General features: G+C 42.1%; 2 protein-coding genes across 2 annotated transcripts; both read left to right on the forward strand.

The window, feature by feature from the left end:
* The first annotated feature begins 748 nt into the window (after window positions 1-748).
* On the forward strand, window positions 749-7,020 carry LOC138605077 (excitatory amino acid transporter 1-like). The gene is made up of 9 exons (XM_069677161.1): window positions 749-887; window positions 977-1,114; window positions 2,988-3,192; window positions 3,286-3,328; window positions 4,497-4,777; window positions 4,868-5,101; window positions 5,594-5,788; window positions 5,875-6,009; window positions 6,736-7,020. The coding sequence occupies exons 1-9, from the start codon at window positions 749-751 to the stop codon at window positions 6,944-6,946; spliced, it is 1,581 nt and encodes a 526-aa protein (XP_069533262.1). The 3' UTR covers window positions 6,947-7,020.
* A 2,658-nt stretch (window positions 7,021-9,678) lies between these two features.
* spra (sepiapterin reductase a) lies at window positions 9,679-15,881 on the forward strand. Its single transcript, XM_069677163.1, has 3 exons — window positions 9,679-10,154; window positions 12,828-13,118; window positions 15,188-15,881. The coding sequence occupies exons 1-3, from the start codon at window positions 9,830-9,832 to the stop codon at window positions 15,376-15,378; spliced, it is 807 nt and encodes a 268-aa protein (XP_069533264.1). The 5' UTR covers window positions 9,679-9,829; the 3' UTR covers window positions 15,379-15,881.
* The last annotated feature ends 26 nt before the right edge of the window (window positions 15,882-15,907 follow it).

The raw sequence follows: 15,907 nt of genomic DNA on the forward strand, positions 1-15,907 counted from the left end.
ATTAGGTATCGTCTGAGACTTAAAGCTCTGGAGGTAACTGCAGATATTTCTGGGCTTCCTGTCTGTCCAGCGTTTATCTGCATAACTTACAGACGACGTCCAGCGGAGATTTTCTTTCTGCGTGATTTTCATTGTTTACAGTCCGACTTCAGAGGCGAGACTGGAGCTGGACTGACGGACAACATCTTTGACGGACAACATCTTGTTATCTGCACTTAGAGGCAGATTTCTCTTTGTAGAAATCATCAAATTATTTTTTATTTCTGTTTTTGTCCTTTGATTATTGTTGATGGGTTGCGAGGTTAAACTTCAGACAATGCTTTTCCACTTTTTTCAAAGATTAGACGTGTTTTAATCAGATTCTTTAAGCATCATAAACTCCAGACATTTTTGCAGAAATGAGGACGGCCCATTTTCCAATTTGAATTCATTTTTTATCTAATTAGCCCCAAATACAAACAAAACAGAGCAGGTCTAGAATGTACTCTTTGTAATGTAATTTACAGAGACCCAACATGAATCCACCATGAGCGAGAAAAACTTCCTTTATCAGGGAGACACCTCGAGCAGAACCAGAGCCGTGTCTCATATTGCAGATTTGCCTGGAAACTTCTCAGACAGTGTGAACGAGAGGGACAAAAACACCAACCAATTACTCTTTTCTGTCACCTTATCCTTTAAAACCAAAAGATATTTGATGAATTCTGTTATTTGCGCTGATCGACATGTTTGTGTTTGGTGCAGCAGGATGCAGCGCTTCAGAGAAGGTATCCACATTCGCACCATGAAGGCGAAGCGGAAAGTGGAGGAGATCTCCAAAGAGGACGTCCAAGCTTTCCTCAAGAAGAACGCTTTCGTGCTCTTCACAGTCGGGGCGGTGATCGTAGGTGTGTGTACCTCTGAAATCCAGTCAGGGTTTTGTAAATGCAAAGGAGACGCGTGCTGATAACATCCATGTATGCTGTTCTGTGTGTAGGAATCGTTTTGGGCTTCGCGCTCCGTCCGTATAAGATGACCTATCGAGAGGTGAAGTACTTCTCTTTCCCCGGAGAGCTGTTGATGAGGATGCTGCAGATGCTGGTTCTCCCCTTACTCGTCTCCAGTCTAATAACAGGTACAACACAGTATATCACACATATCTTACTGTTTGTTCGTATATACTTTGTTCTGTATTCTCAGACTCCAGCAGCCTTCCATGTACACTTCTTCTGCTGTTTGAATCCTGGGACATGTGCTGGGATCTGGCTTTAGCTGCACACAAGATGCATCCATCCATCCATTATCTATACTGCTTATCCTGTTCAGGGTCCCTGGGGGGCTGGAGCGCAGAGAATTCAGAACTGCATCGTATGTGGGTGATAGGTGGTGTCTTAGGCCACCCCCTCTTTTTAGGGATAGTTGTTGTTTGTTTGCCTTTATTAGACGGGACAGTGAAGATTGACAGGAAATGTGGAAGAATAGGGGGGCTGACGGGCACCAAAGGCCCGCGAGTTAGAGTCAAACCCGCGGCAGACACGTCAAGGTCTCTGTATCTGGGGCGCCTGCTCTACCGACTGAACTGAACTTGGCCTCATGGTCGTTGAACTTTAGCCAAGATGGCTTCTTTGACACTTCTCTCTATCTAGCGGTCTTCCCTTGTGAACCTTGCTGTCTTCAAAGGAGTGTCCTTCATCCTTTAGACGTCAGGGTCCTGAGTCCTGACTTGAGGTGCTGGCTCTCCTGGACCATGTGTTTGTGGAGGGATTGTCACAAACGCATCTATTAACATACTAATGACCTACAGAGGCTTATATATATATGCTCCTTTTCACAAGTCAGTTTGGAACTGAAGAAGTCTTTCGTATGAGAGGTTAAACATCTTCAAGAACTTCAACAAACTCCAGTTGCCTTTGGGATTAAGCTTCAAATTACCATGACCTGATGATGACTGAGAACCTTCACAGACAAAGTGAAGTAGGACCACTTATCATAGACTTCTATAGAACCTTTTTTCTTTTTGTAACAAGTGGAGACAAATTGTGAAAGGAAATAGTCCCTCGGACGGGTTTAATAACATAAAACAAATTGGTCCCACTTGTTTCTGGGAAAGATGGTCAGTAGAGATGGTTCACAGGGAGGTCATCTTTACAACTCAGTAATGAGTGAGGAGGTCAGACTCACCCCCAGTGCAGTGATGGAGGGACTCCCACTGATTCAGTCACAGAGGAGACCTGGAGGAGTTTCATCATTATGACCTCTAACTGGTTTTCCGTTGTGGATCTCAAAGTTTACATGTCAGTGATTCCCTTCCTCTGAGACTTAGGATAGGAAAATAAATATATTTAGTTAACTTCGTACCTTAACTTTGTCCGGCTGACACCGAATGAGAGCTGAAGTCTCTCCCTTCACTTCGAGGTCAATCTCTTTTCTTTTTCTTTCTGTATTTATGCAAAAAGAGTTTCTTTTATTGATTTTTCTGAATTGCTGAAACATGTGACGAACATAAGACAGTGACTTTGGTCCTGATAAGGGAAGCCAATGAGTGCCTTAAACCTGCATTCATTTAATCAATCTCTGGTTTCAAGTCTTCTTCAACACAGCATGATGTTCATTTAGCAAATGAGTCACTGAGACCAGAAAGCAGGGGAGGATTTAGGGCAGGGCTACCTGTGATCATGCTCCCAAGTAGTTTTTATTTAACTACCACTACGAGTGGGTAACGTTTCGAGCTGATGCTCTTCTTCAGACAGTGAGACATATAAAGACACCCCTTAAAGTACTTCCTGGGTCAGGTATCAGCTATCTATGATCGACAAGCTGCTACCAAAGTGACCTTTGAATCAGGATGGTGGTGTTGGGATGTAAATCCTTTCTATGTCCAAATATGGTCACCTGTATCACCAAATAACAAAGCTGTTGAAGGCCAAAATGCCAAAACTTAAGGCTGTATTGGGGACAGTTGTTGTATGTTTTAATACCCGGCTTCATTTCCTCTCTCTGTCCCTCAGGAATGGCCGCTCTGGACAGCAAAGCCTCAGGAAAGATGGGCATGAGAGCCGTGATTTACTACATGACCACGACCTTCATCGCAGTCTTCATCGGGATCATCATCGTCCTCATCATCCACCCAGGAAAAGGATCAAAAGATGAGTTTGGGAAGCAGCAGACGATAGAGCAAGTCAGTCCTGCCGATGCCTTCTTAGACCTGATCAGGTAGACCTCATATACAGGAACCATAACATTAACAGAGTCTGATAGTGACTGCCCAAAGGCATCTCTTAATCACTGTTTGATTTCTCGTTTCAGAAATATGTTTCCACCAAACTTGGTCCAAGCCTGCACACAGCAGGTGAGCTTTGCACCCATTTTACTCTTTAAACAGGTCATTGTTTAGCAGGAAGCTTCAAGTAAACAACCGCTCTTACAACACCCTGAAGTGTCTTGTATTCTTTGGCTGGGTCAGAAGTTGATTTTATTCAGTGTTTAATGTCTGAGGAGCATGAATGAACTCTGCAATATGCCCATGATTTAGAGGGAAGATGTGAAAGAGGAAAGGCCAAGCGTCCTTTGTTGGGCCTGAAATTTTGACCGTAGTCTGACCCTGTCTGATTCATGGAGGTCACATTCCTGCTAAGTCCTGACAGCTCACAGAATTTCTCAGCCTGAACCATACTTGAACCCATTGCCAATGTGTCAGTGTCGAAACTATCTCTCTGTCCCCCTCTCCTAAACTTCTTTGGCTCTGTTTGCCAAGACACATGCACTTATAATTTCAGAAAACCAGTCAATCACAAGGCTGATACATAGAGACAGATCACCTTTCACACTCACATTCACACCAACAGGCAATTTAGAGTCACCAATGAAGCTAACGAGCATGTCTTTGGACTGTGGGAGGAAGCTGGAGTACCCAGAGGGAACCCACGCATGCACAGGGAGAACATGCAAACTCCACACAGAAAGGCCCCCAACGTCCGAACCGGGATTTGATCTAGAAACTTTCTAGCTGTGAGGCGACAGCGCTAACCACTGCGATATAATATAACTTTCAAACTATGAATCTCTTGCCAGAAAGTCGTGTTTGATAGCTCTTTTGTGGTCATCTAATCACTAGGTGGTGCTGTTGTGAAAACGAGATGTGGTACCAAAACTGTTGCATCATCTAATACATGAACAAAGTAACGTAGGACATGGGTCCAATCACAAACAAGTAGCGTTGTCCTACCTTTCCCGTGATCGGAAATGTTGTGGTTTCTGAAATGTCGGTGTGGCTTCTGAGGAGCTGTGTTTTGAGAAATGTTCTGTTAATACAGGTCCAAAAACTTGCAATGTCCTTATGCCCTGTAAACACAAAATAATGATCCGCAGAGGATGAATCTTCTAAACGACATGAATACGCAATTTTCACAATCTAGCAAGTTTCCAATTGGGAACAAAGAGGAAGTTTACCTGAGGAAGGTCTTTGGGACGATTAATCAGTCAAAGTCAACTGATCCTTTAATTCTCTCATTCTCCAGTTCAAAACCAAATATGGGAAGCGAGTCGTCCATGTGACGGTGACAGTGAATGACACCCTCTTCAACTCGACCAACGGCACCCAGGAGGTCATGGAGATCACCCGGGAAGAAGTGATCCCGGTGCCGGGTCAGGTGTACGGGGTCAACGCCCTCGGGCTGGTGGTCTTCTCCATGTGCTTCGGTCTGATAATTGGCAACATGAAGGAGCAGGGTCAGCTCCTCAGGGATTTCTTCGACAGCCTCAATGAAGCCATCATGCGCCTGGTTGCCATCATCATGTGGTAAGACTTTCAGTGGAAGGTGCTTCCTGTTGAACAAATGATAGCAGCACACTTATCTTCAATAACACACTCTCTCCCTCCTCCTCTCAGGTATGCTCCGATCGGTATCCTGTTTCTGATTGCAGGAAAGATCGTTGAGATGGATGATCTGACTCAGATGGGAGGCCAGCTGGGCATGTACACCATCACAGTCATCATTGGCTTAATGATCCATGCCATTCTTATTCTTCCCACGCTTTATTTTGCTATCACTCGGCAAAACCCCTTCATCTTCATAGCTGGGCTCCTGCAAGCGCTGGTGACAGCCCTCGGGACCTCCTCCAGGTGAGTCATGTTAAACACTACCAAACTTCAACAATGAATCACATGTATTAAGCCTTGTTTTTTGCAGAAGACCAAGAAATGTGGAAATAGCCATCCTAACTCTGTCAAACGTTAAAAGCCTTTGAACCACCCAAACCAGTTTTGTTTGCTGGAATCTTCAGTATGCTCCCAACAAAGTATCTGTATAAAGACAGGTTTCCATCTGTCTGATGCAACCGCTTTGCTTCTGAAAAAGTGAGCCAAGTAAAAAGCCTCTGCCTACGAATCTTTAAAATGAACTGAACAAAACGATTCATGTAATCGGATTTCTCTTAAACATACTCCCAAAATGTAAGACTGTAAATAAGTGGTATCTCAGTATATAGTTGGGTGTTTGTACTGAATGCACAAGTATGCTTGCGGCACGAAGAAGTCCTCTTGTCCATAAAGATACTTGGTAGAAACTGTTGTATAAATTATTTTCATCCTGTTTCCGTATCTTCCATCTCCCAGCTCAGCCACACTCCCCGTCACCTTCAAATGTCTGGAAGAAAACAACAAAATTGACAAACGCATTACCCGATTTGTGCTGCCTGTTGGTGCCACCATCAACATGGACGGGACCGCTCTGTATGAGGCACTGGCGGCCATCTTTATCGCCCAGGTCAACAATATGGAGATGAACTTTGGGCAGATCATCACCATCAGGTACAAATGTTCAAAAATACAACAACAATCGAGACTTATGCTTTTGTCAATGAGAAAAATGCAAATAAAGTTTCTCTTCAATCAAGTATCACAGCAACTGCTGCTAGCATCGGAGCCGCTGGCATCCCCCAGGCCGGCCTGGTCACAATGGTGATTGTACTGACCTCTGTTGGACTGCCCACTGATGACATCACTCTCATCATTGCAGTTGATTGGTTCCTGTGAGTATCTTGGGCAATAATCCATCATAACATAACATAACATCCTTTCAAACAGAAGCTCTGTAACTGTAACATCCCTCCATGAGTCGTCTCTTAAAGGTCAGAAGCAGCTCTGAGTCTACTACCACCTACTGACACACTTCTCCACCCTCCCCCGAGTCTCGTTCCACATCTTCCCTTTTCTATTGAATATTTTCTGCAATGAGTTTTAACATAGAAACATAATTAGGTTTCCCAAATTAATCGTTTCAATTAGAATACCCTTCCCAGAAATTACTCAGCTAACTGGGGTAATAAGAAAAACCCTCCTCTCCTTTAACTAGGATGGACCAAATCTGAGTGTCTGTCAAAGACTTCCTCCATGTAGACAGTGAAGAGAACAAAGTACAGCGTTAAGTTGAATACGAATTAAATAAAAGAAAAACTTCCAAAAATAATGTGGCTCTCATTTATATTAAGAGTTACCTGTGTACCAGGTGAGTGCACAAATAGACCCTCATGGTTGTCGTTGGCGTCTGACTAGATGGCTGGATGGAAGACTGGATAGATAGATAGATAGATAGATAGATAGATAGATTTTTTAAATATAAATAATTATTAGGGTGCCTTTTTATCTGGGCTGGAGCACCTGACCCCCAAAATGTTTAGCATGGCCCTGCTATGCGCCCAACATTCTCTCCCAATCATTTGCCCTTTTCTTCTCTGTTTTTTTCTCCTGGGTTTTAGGGACCGTCTGCGCACAACTACTAATGTTTTGGGGGATTCAATCGGAGCTGGTATCGTGGAGTTCCTGTCTCGGCACGAGCTCCGCAGCAAAGACGTTGAGATGGGAAACTCGGTGCTGGAGGAGAAGGAGAGGAAGAAACCCTACAAGCTCATCTCACAGGATAGTGATTTTGAAAATGACAAACGTGCTCACACTGAATCACACATGTAGTTCCTCTTCCTTTAACATCTACTGCTTCTGTTAACACATTTAAACACTTACGGCTGGTTCTTTTTGGAAGAGCAGGGACCTAAATGTAGTCATCAGCCATTTTCATTATTTCACCCTTTTTCATTTTATTGTTTCCGAAGTTAATTTCTTACATTCCTCTTTCATTAAAAGATGACATCATTTAGTACAGTATATGCATCTTCAAATAGGACTGGTAGTTTCTGATTTATATGTTAACTACTTATTGAATATGTTAATTAACATTACCCTCATGTAAAGGATGAGATGAGTGGAAGTTATTATATTTTCTTGATGAAGGATTTAAAAAGTGATATTAAAGTAAAGTTTTAAAGGGTTATTGTGGATTTGTTTTTAACCCGGGCCCTATTTTTTCTTTACATAATTTTGGGTCTAAATGTTTCATGGTTCAGAAAGGTTTTCAAATAGCTTCCATACATCGTTTCAGCCAGCAGCCACAAAACAGGCTGTAATGGCTGCAACATAATCCTTGATGGGTCAAAGGTCGTCCACTAAAAGTTCTTGTTGTTTCCACTGACAGGCTCAGATTGTTATTCTAAGTGTGTGACAACATGACAGAAAGGATCCCTACAGAGATAGACCTTTGTGTTACAGAGGAAGATGCTTACAGTACAGCTGTTAGATCGCTCTCTTCAAAGCCACCTGACTCCACTGACAAAAACAGTATTTTTACCTCACAGAACACAGGAGAGGCTGGTCTACTGATGCCTCAAATGCTTCACGTATTTGTAATATTATGTGTTACAAAACTATTGTGTTGCATCCAAATATACGATTTAAAACACAAAAATATGAACTAATTGTTTGGTAGACCAGCAACTCAGGCGTTCTGTGAGGTTAAATTACTGTTGTTCTTAATGGAGTCTGGTGTGTTTGCAGCCTGCAGCAATATACTGAAGAAATTCCAAAACATATTGCACATGTTGTTCTTTAGACCACAAATAATAAATAAATATATGGCCCTGATTTAGAAATACCACACTTCCCCTTTAAGGCCACAAGCAGGAACAGAACAGTCTTGGACGGATTCATGAGGAACTTGAAGATATTATATGAAGAGATTATGTTTTTTGTTGCGAGGACATGATAAATTAACTTAAAATGATATCTGCACTGTCCCAACATTAGCTGGTTAACTTTGTGGTTATTAAAGACATTTTATTATTTTCTCTGTACAGGCTCTTTCTCAAACACTAAGAGTTGCAAATGCATGTGTGTGTGCACGTTCGTATTTCAAAAGTGTGTTTTGACCTGCTGATTTTCTTTTTTTTACCAACATTAGTGATGTATTGTAGATATGATACAAGTGAATATGTCTGGAATGAACACATAGACTGAAACTCAACAATGTTTTGTGGAAAACGGTTAATTTTTGTTTATTATACCTTCAAAGAAATAAACAGAAAAAAGCCTTGGTGACTGTTTTTCCATTTGATCTGAAACGTCAGGGGTTGATTCACATCAGTGGGTAAATAAAACGCTGGAGAAAAAAATATTATTTCCTTAGTTTTTCACGGACAGTTTGCAGCTTTTTGTCTTCATCTTTTTCTTGACATATTTTGAATAACAAACATCACAAAAGTAAATGCCCTAAAAAGCTACTTAAACACACACGTGTCTCACACACCCAGTCTCTGTGTTTTGAATGCAACACACAGAATAGGAGCATACGGGAGCTAAACAAAGAAAGAAAAAAAAACAGGTCAATACGTACTGATGCGGCAAAATGAGCCTGGATTGGCCATGGTTAGCATCTAATATTCAGCTACTAGCTACCCTGAACCAATCATACGAACAGTGACGTTTACACCCAGTTGTTTACACCCAGCGTCAATAGTATGTGTCTGTGGTTGTATGAGATCTTTTCAGTGTGCGAGTGTTGGTGGAGGGAGCTTAGTTGGGTATTAGTAGCACGAGCTAACACTACAGAGTTAGCATTTAGCATTGCATTCTTTGCTTTGAGAGCAAATTGGGGCATCTCAGCTAACGTTGTATGTGTATGCTAACTTCTGACAATGACTAGGCATTTTCTAACTCGGTTCAGATGAAGTATTTTAGATTTCCTCTGATTCTGGTTCTGATTCAGACGACTGTTCAGGGCTGCAAAACAACATCTGAGATCATTGGAAAATGATGTGTGAAATGTTTGAGGCAAGCTTAAAGGGTAAAGTCTGCATTTCCAGAGTTTAGGGGAAATTTTCAGAGTACAGTAAAAAATCTTTTAGTATTAGAACCAGATATAAGGAATACATCAAAAAACATCTGACATTTTAACATTTATTTTATTGTTGTTGTTTATTGTGGATATTGATATTGATATTTTTACAGCTCAAAATACATAATGAACTAGCGTCAAATGAATCCAAAATGAATTATTTCGTGATTTATTTACTTAATTAATTTACACAATTTAACTTACTTTAATTCTCCATTTCGTATTAATTTAATTAACTGTTCAATTACAATTTCGGTAAGATAGCTAAGAATAAACTGTTATGACCCTGTTGCATTAATTCAACCAATATTTCCCCAAAGAAATATAATTTAGCATTTCTTGATGAGGTATTAAATTCAAATGCTAAAAACATGCGATGGGTTAATCATAGGCTATTTTATACTGTAGATTCGGGAAAATCTACAGTAGGCTATGTTCTGCAGATAGTCTATGTGTGTGGATTAGTGGGAAACCGGGAGATGGCGACAGGGCTCCGCATGGATTCACACCGGAGCTAAGATCCATGAAGAAGAGAGAGAGCCACTGTGCATTGATCCGAACCTTCGCCCCATCCTTTCCTCTCTTGTCCCAGTTTGTCTCGGCCTGTCCCAGTTCCCCTGCTCTGCTCCATGTCGTCCGCTGAGAGCACCGCAGCCCTGGGCCGAGCGCTCTGCATTATCACCGGCGCCTCCAGAGGCTTCGGCCGGGCTGTAGCCGTGCAGTTGTCCCGGTTGGTGAAGCCGGGCTCGGTGTTCGTCCTCGCAGCCCGCTCCGGTGAGGATCTGCGGGCTCTGCAGTTGGAGCTGGCCGGGTCAGAGGCAGGCAGAGCCGGGCTGAAGGTGGTGTGTGTGGTGGCCGATCTGAGTCAGAAGGAAGGACCGGAGAGCGTCGTGAAAGCGTCTGCAGAGGCTTTTTCTGAGGATATAGAGCACATTATACTGGTCAACAACGCAGGTAGGAAAAAACCTGTTGAGCAAGTGAAGCAGTCAGAGGAGAAAACATGGCAGAACATGTTTAAAATCAGTTTAAAGCTGGAAAACAAACCAGCAGATGGCTTATAACAAAGTAGGGGAGACCGGGGAAGGTTGCAACACTTGCGTTTCTTTCTTTTGCATTTGAGCTTTTTAAACTAAACCAAACATTTCTTTTGTATTAAATTAACATCTATATTCTATAACCATACCATTATAAGATTGGAACATTGAGCAAATTGTTCACAGGATTTATCTAAACTACATGCTGCAAGGCTGATCAGGAAAATACATTTAATTTTGCGTTTAAGTTTTTGCCTTTTTCTGGATAATCGTCGTGTATAAGAAGTGCACGTAGCCTCTGCTTCATAGGTAAACTTAATTTAAAGTGCCTTAAGCCTGCATTCTTTCTGATGTCCTGCAGGGAGCAGGACTCTTTCCGGAAACAATGTTTTGTCTGCACAGCATGAAAAAAGAAAAAAGGATGATGACATAACCAACTAATTATCGACAAAAAAATTAATCGGCAACTAACTGTGTCGAATGTTATTGTTCATGCAAAGAAAAAGTGTAAGTGGAAACAGCTTAAGAAGTTTTGTGAAGAAAACAGAAGTTTAATATTGATCTTTGTTTTTTCTTATGCGATACATTTCCAGAGCAGATTTTTCTGTCAAGAGCAAAAACATTTCTGAATGCAGCACGAGGAGAGACTCTGATGTGGAGGACAACAAACAAATCACAGATGTTGCATTGTTTTTGATTTTGTTTTTGCACACCAAGGTGCAGGTATTAAAGATCCCGTGTCATGATTAAGTTATGTAGTTATACTTATCGGGTCAAACTGAATCCCAATAATCAAAGAAATTTAAAAAAGCACACCAAACAAAGGCTCTGGTCTGAGGGAGTCAAACTCGTGTTCTGCTGCAGTGGTGTTAAGCAGCCTCATCATGTGGTCGGCACGTGTGGGTTCGCTGGCAGGACGGAAAAAATGTTGGTTACAAGACATGAAGCAACAGAAACAATTAGTCTGAACCAGAAAACATGAACATTTATTTGATTATCGTAGTTTAGTTTATTAGTTTTATAAACCAAACATTTAAGTGTTGAAGCAGGAATCTGTCGTTACTTTACCATCAAAAAATACAAAATAATCACAATCAACCCAAAATCAGTTGATCATAATGTTTCTAAATGCTTTTTAATCTCTATTACCACACCGACATTTTGAAACAAACCCTGCTCACATTCGAGCCTCTTTGTGATGGAATTATGTTAAACAACTAACATGACTTTATATGAACAAGAAGCTGATTCCTGTCTATTAACAAGAGGTAACACATTTCTAATATCTCTGTTTAACACAGTTTTATAATACATTTAAACGGCCAACCAATCTTAATTTCAATACGATTAAACTGAGGTGTTCCCTCATCAAAGTGCAGGTAAACATAGCAAACATATTCAAGTTATATTGTTGTTTTTGCTGGGTTAAAACCTAACACGACCTCCACTACGTTTACTTAACCACTTTACTGCCTAACTACTGATCTACATCTGAGGCAGCACCAGAAACCAGAAGGTCAGTGTGTGTTTTCCACTGTGTAATGAAATAGCCGTCTACACTTTGTATAGATTTGAGACTTATTTACTCAGGTTTCTGCCTTATCATTTAAACAATGTTTAACTCTGAGCAGGGTCGAACAGGACAGGATTTAAGTGAATCCCTCCAACAGGCCATCAGTTGGTACCATTGACTGTATATAAAGATGGACGACCGTCTCAACCTCCTCTCGCTGTACAAAAGTGGAGCCCTCAGGTGTCCTTGGCGTGTTGGAGCCCTCAGGTGTCCTTGGTTTGTTGGAGCCCTCAGGTGTCCTTGGCGTGTTGGAGCCCTCAGGTCTCCTTGGCGTGTTGGAGCCCTCAGGTGTCCTTGGCGTGTTGGAGCCCTCAGGTCTCCTTGGCGTGTTGGAGCCCTCAGGTGTCCTTGGCGTGTTGGAGCCCTCAGGTGGGCTCAGTCTGCAGCAGAACAGCTTCTTGTGTCGGTCTGAAGCAGATATTCACGCTGATGGAAAGTTCAATGACTGTAGTGTTAGTGTTAGTTACGTCTCCTCTCGCCGTTCCTCCTCTACTCTGCTACTCGGGAACAGAACGCTGCAGGAGCCCCATTTGTCCACAGAGCTGTCAATCATGAGGCCACACCCCCTTTTTATGGCATCAAATAACTTATTAAAAGTAAACTTGTCAGAAAAAAGAACACTGTGACATAACTCAGCATGATAAGAACTAACTATAATCACAGAAACCATGTTTGAGAAAAATGTATTTGACGTGTATTTAGATTTTATAGTTTGACTCATGTCCCATCTGTTAACATGGAGGAGGCGGGTTTTATGAGCTATACTGCAGCCGGTCAGCAGGGGGCGACAGAGAGGGTTTGGCCTCACTTTTGGGCAGCTGTCATGTCGGCCATCTTTTTATACAGTCATCGGTATGTTTGGTATGTTATTAGTTATGGTATCTTGTTGCCCACTGACACACACAGAGCGAGGGCCCGACAAAGATTCCTTCTGCAGTTGTCGGAGAATGTGGTTCAAATCGGTCCTGTCCTCGATGAATAAAGACCCTCTCTCTGACTCCTCCTTCCCTCTTGTTGCAGCCTCCCTGGGTGACATTTCCCGCTTCACCAAAGACTTCACCAACATGTCCGAGGTGGACTCGTACCTGTCCTTCAACGTCAGCTCCTCCCTCTGCCTAACCGCAGGTGTCCTGCAGAAGTTTCCACAGCGATCAGGCGTGAAGCGGACCGTGGTGAACGTCACCTCGCTGTGCGCCCTGCAGCCGTTCTCCTCCTGGGTGCTGTACTGCAGCGGGAAGGCGGCCCGAGAGATGGTGTTCAGGGTGCTGGCACAGGAGGAGCCCGACCTCAGAGTGCTCAACTACTCTCCAGGTGAGGAACTTTGTGCTTGTTGTAGGGCTGTCAACGAATATTCTGAATTCAGATATAAAACCGAATTGTAATAAAAAATGGATATTCAGTAATTAAAATGAATATTTTATTTGAAAAAAATCAGGACAACTGCGGCTGTCTCGCAAGCTTTCATGTGAATGCACTCGTTTCTTTAGACATTAATAATTAACTTCAGTCGGGCTGAAACAAGTTAATACAGCAGCCGTGTGGTAATGATGGCGGAGAATTCAACTCCCAGCCCAGCCGGAGAGAGAGAGAGAGAGATTCTCACTTCTCGCACAACAGACAGGTAGCAGGTATGTTGATTCTTTTTTAAGAGACATGTTTTTAACCTACCTGTCACAGCACAGCTCGCTCGGAGCGCTGAATGTTTGTTCTACTGTAACCTCATTATTTTATCTGTTTATTTTGCAAACAGGAAGCCCATGTTGATCAGGCATGTGTATGTTATAAGTCTCTCGTTGTATTGGTATCCCCTCTCGTGGACATACTGAGCAAAAATAGATATTTGAATAATTCAAACCTTGTGTTTTTAAACAAGGAATCATTGGACATCATTTTCAGCTCATTTTAACAGCACTAGCTTCTTGTATAGTTTATATAAATATACATAAGCAGAAAAAATGTGCATATCGCAACATCATCTATCAGCCAAAAAGAGTTACAGTGAAAATATGGGCATATTCATTTTTTAACACAAAAATGATTTTATGTATTTATCAGTTTAAAATAAAAAGGATTCTGTCTGTATTTATTCCTACGAGGCTGCGTGTGGAGAGGCAGTCCACAGACATGCGAGGCACTCTGATGCATACTTTTATTAAATCAAATCATGGATAAAGCTGCGTTCACATGTTTCATGCACACGGCAGACGGACACCTTTTGGGAGGCGTGGGAAAAGTCAAACTCTCCGAGGGAGCGGCAGGACGGCAAAGCAAAACACGCATGATGAGATGGTGATGTCAAATAAACTATAATCGATTCATTTATTTTGTGCCATCATTCTATGTAATTATTGATTATTATTATTTATATTCTATTGCAAACAAAAAACAAATATTGTTAGATTTCCCTTTTGAACTTTACAGAATGCATAGTGATGGCAGAACGGCACTCGGTGATTCCCTTGTTTATCTGTGTCAACAAAGAGACAACAAAAACAAAAACGCATCTGGTGATATAAAAATGATAATGGTGCGTTCCATTCGTACTCGGAAGTCGAAATTTCCGAGTTCCCAGTTGGAAATTTCAACTGGAGCGCCCCCTGAAGTCGGATTTCCGACTCGGAAAGTCGGAGGAAGCTCACCAACCCCGACCTCATCTCTCCGTGCATCAGCAGTAAATGAAGGCTGTAGTATTAACCGTTTATTATCCCTTCTGTCTGATTTGTGTCTGAGTGGCTCAGTGGTACACACAGCCGTCCTGTTTCTGTCTGTGGACATGTGGACCTCATATTTGTTCTGTAGCTGTCTGTATTCTAAGAGAGCAAACACAGCAACTGTTTTACTGGAGGCGTCCAACTTGGTTTTCTCAACTAGTTGTACTGGAACGCGGTCAACTCGGGTGGAACGCAGGGATCGCCCATGTTTTCTTGTTGTGATAGGGAGCTACGTCACATCCGGTTGTAAATTCCGTTGCGGTGGACGGCAGAAAGTTAAAACAATTTTGCCGTCTACGGATCTCTGCCGGCCTCACTACAGTTACCGCCCTGCTCTCGTCCACTAAAAAGTTATCCGGTTTGCCGTCTGCCTGAATCCATGTGGACGCAGCGGAAGTCATTTCCTTTGTTTCTTATCCTATCTACTATCCTTGAAGAGCATCTGGTTTTTAAGTTTTGACGAGAAGATCATTCACACCACCTTTTTGACCCAGTGCAGCACTTTATTTTTTCCTTCATAGTCTGAACTGTGTCATAATCAGGGCTAATGAGGACGATAACCTTTAGTCACCCTTCTCGGCTCCTTCTTACTTTGCAGACACGTGTTTGTTCCGTTCCTTACATCATCTCGTCGTCTCTCCTCCCGTCTGTCTCTCTGTGCTGATGCAGGACCTCTGGACACAGCCATGCAGCAGGAGGCTCGCTCCGTCACAGGCGACTCCAGCCTCAGGAAGTCCTTTGCTGACATGTTCTCTGAGGGGAAGCTGCTCACCTGTGAGGAGTCCTGCAGCAAACTGATGAAGCTGCTGCTGGAGGACGAGTACACGTCAGGGGCTCACATTGACGTCTACGACCTGTAGAGTCAGCGGGACAGTTTTCACCTGTGCCTTTGTTTGAATTCAAACTCTATCAGGAAAGATTTCACGTCGTCAGTTATCGTCTGAATATCTGTTGATGTGGCCAGTTACCGTTATTTGTTTCTGAAGGTCTTTTTGTGCTCTGATTCATCGTCAGTAAATCTGTCTCATAAATTCATGTTGTAATTTGAAGGTACCTTACCTGTGATACCTGTTTATGTGTTTAATGTTGAACTTGGGCATTTTAATATGTGAGAGAAAACTGTGGACGTGTTCCACTTTTTATTTTTGAAGTAAGTTTAGTTGAAACATTCCTGAATATATAATTAATTATTAGCTTTTGTTCTGGGCTGTGAACCAAATCAGTGTGTCATTACTTTTATACCTCATTTGTTCTCTTAGCAGCTGCAATCAAAGCGACTGAAATAGATATTTAATGATAATGCATCGTGTTAAAGCAGTTTACAATTATCAGGTTTAATGGTAATAAATCATTAGATTCTTGCACATCAATAATAATTCATAATAAAAA

This window comes from Semicossyphus pulcher, unplaced genomic scaffold (genome assembly GCF_022749685.1).
Source record: "Semicossyphus pulcher isolate SPU_LCO1_2020_fin unplaced genomic scaffold, fSemPul1.0.p SCAF_28, whole genome shotgun sequence".
Lineage (NCBI taxonomy): Eukaryota > Metazoa > Chordata > Actinopteri > Labriformes > Labridae > Semicossyphus > Semicossyphus pulcher.

Excerpts from the sequence above, each read along its gene's own strand:
- LOC138605077 (XM_069677161.1), top strand. The coding sequence starts at position 749 with ATGCAGCGCTTCAGAGAAGGTATCCACATTCGCACCATGAAGGCGAAG. Across the intron at positions 5,102-5,593 it reads GCCCTCGGGACCTCCTCCAG|CTCAGCCACACTCCCCGTCA; the intron begins GTGAGTCATGTT and ends TCCATCTCCCAG. Across the intron at positions 6,010-6,735 it reads ATTGCAGTTGATTGGTTCCT|GGACCGTCTGCGCACAACTA; the intron begins GTGAGTATCTTG and ends CCTGGGTTTTAG.
- spra (XM_069677163.1), top strand. The coding sequence starts at position 9,830 with ATGTCGTCCGCTGAGAGCACCGCAGCCCTGGGCCGAGCGCTCTGCATT. Across the intron at positions 10,155-12,827 it reads TATACTGGTCAACAACGCAG|CCTCCCTGGGTGACATTTCC; the intron begins GTAGGAAAAAAC and ends CTCTTGTTGCAG. Across the intron at positions 13,119-15,187 it reads AGTGCTCAACTACTCTCCAG|GACCTCTGGACACAGCCATG; the intron begins GTGAGGAACTTT and ends GTGCTGATGCAG.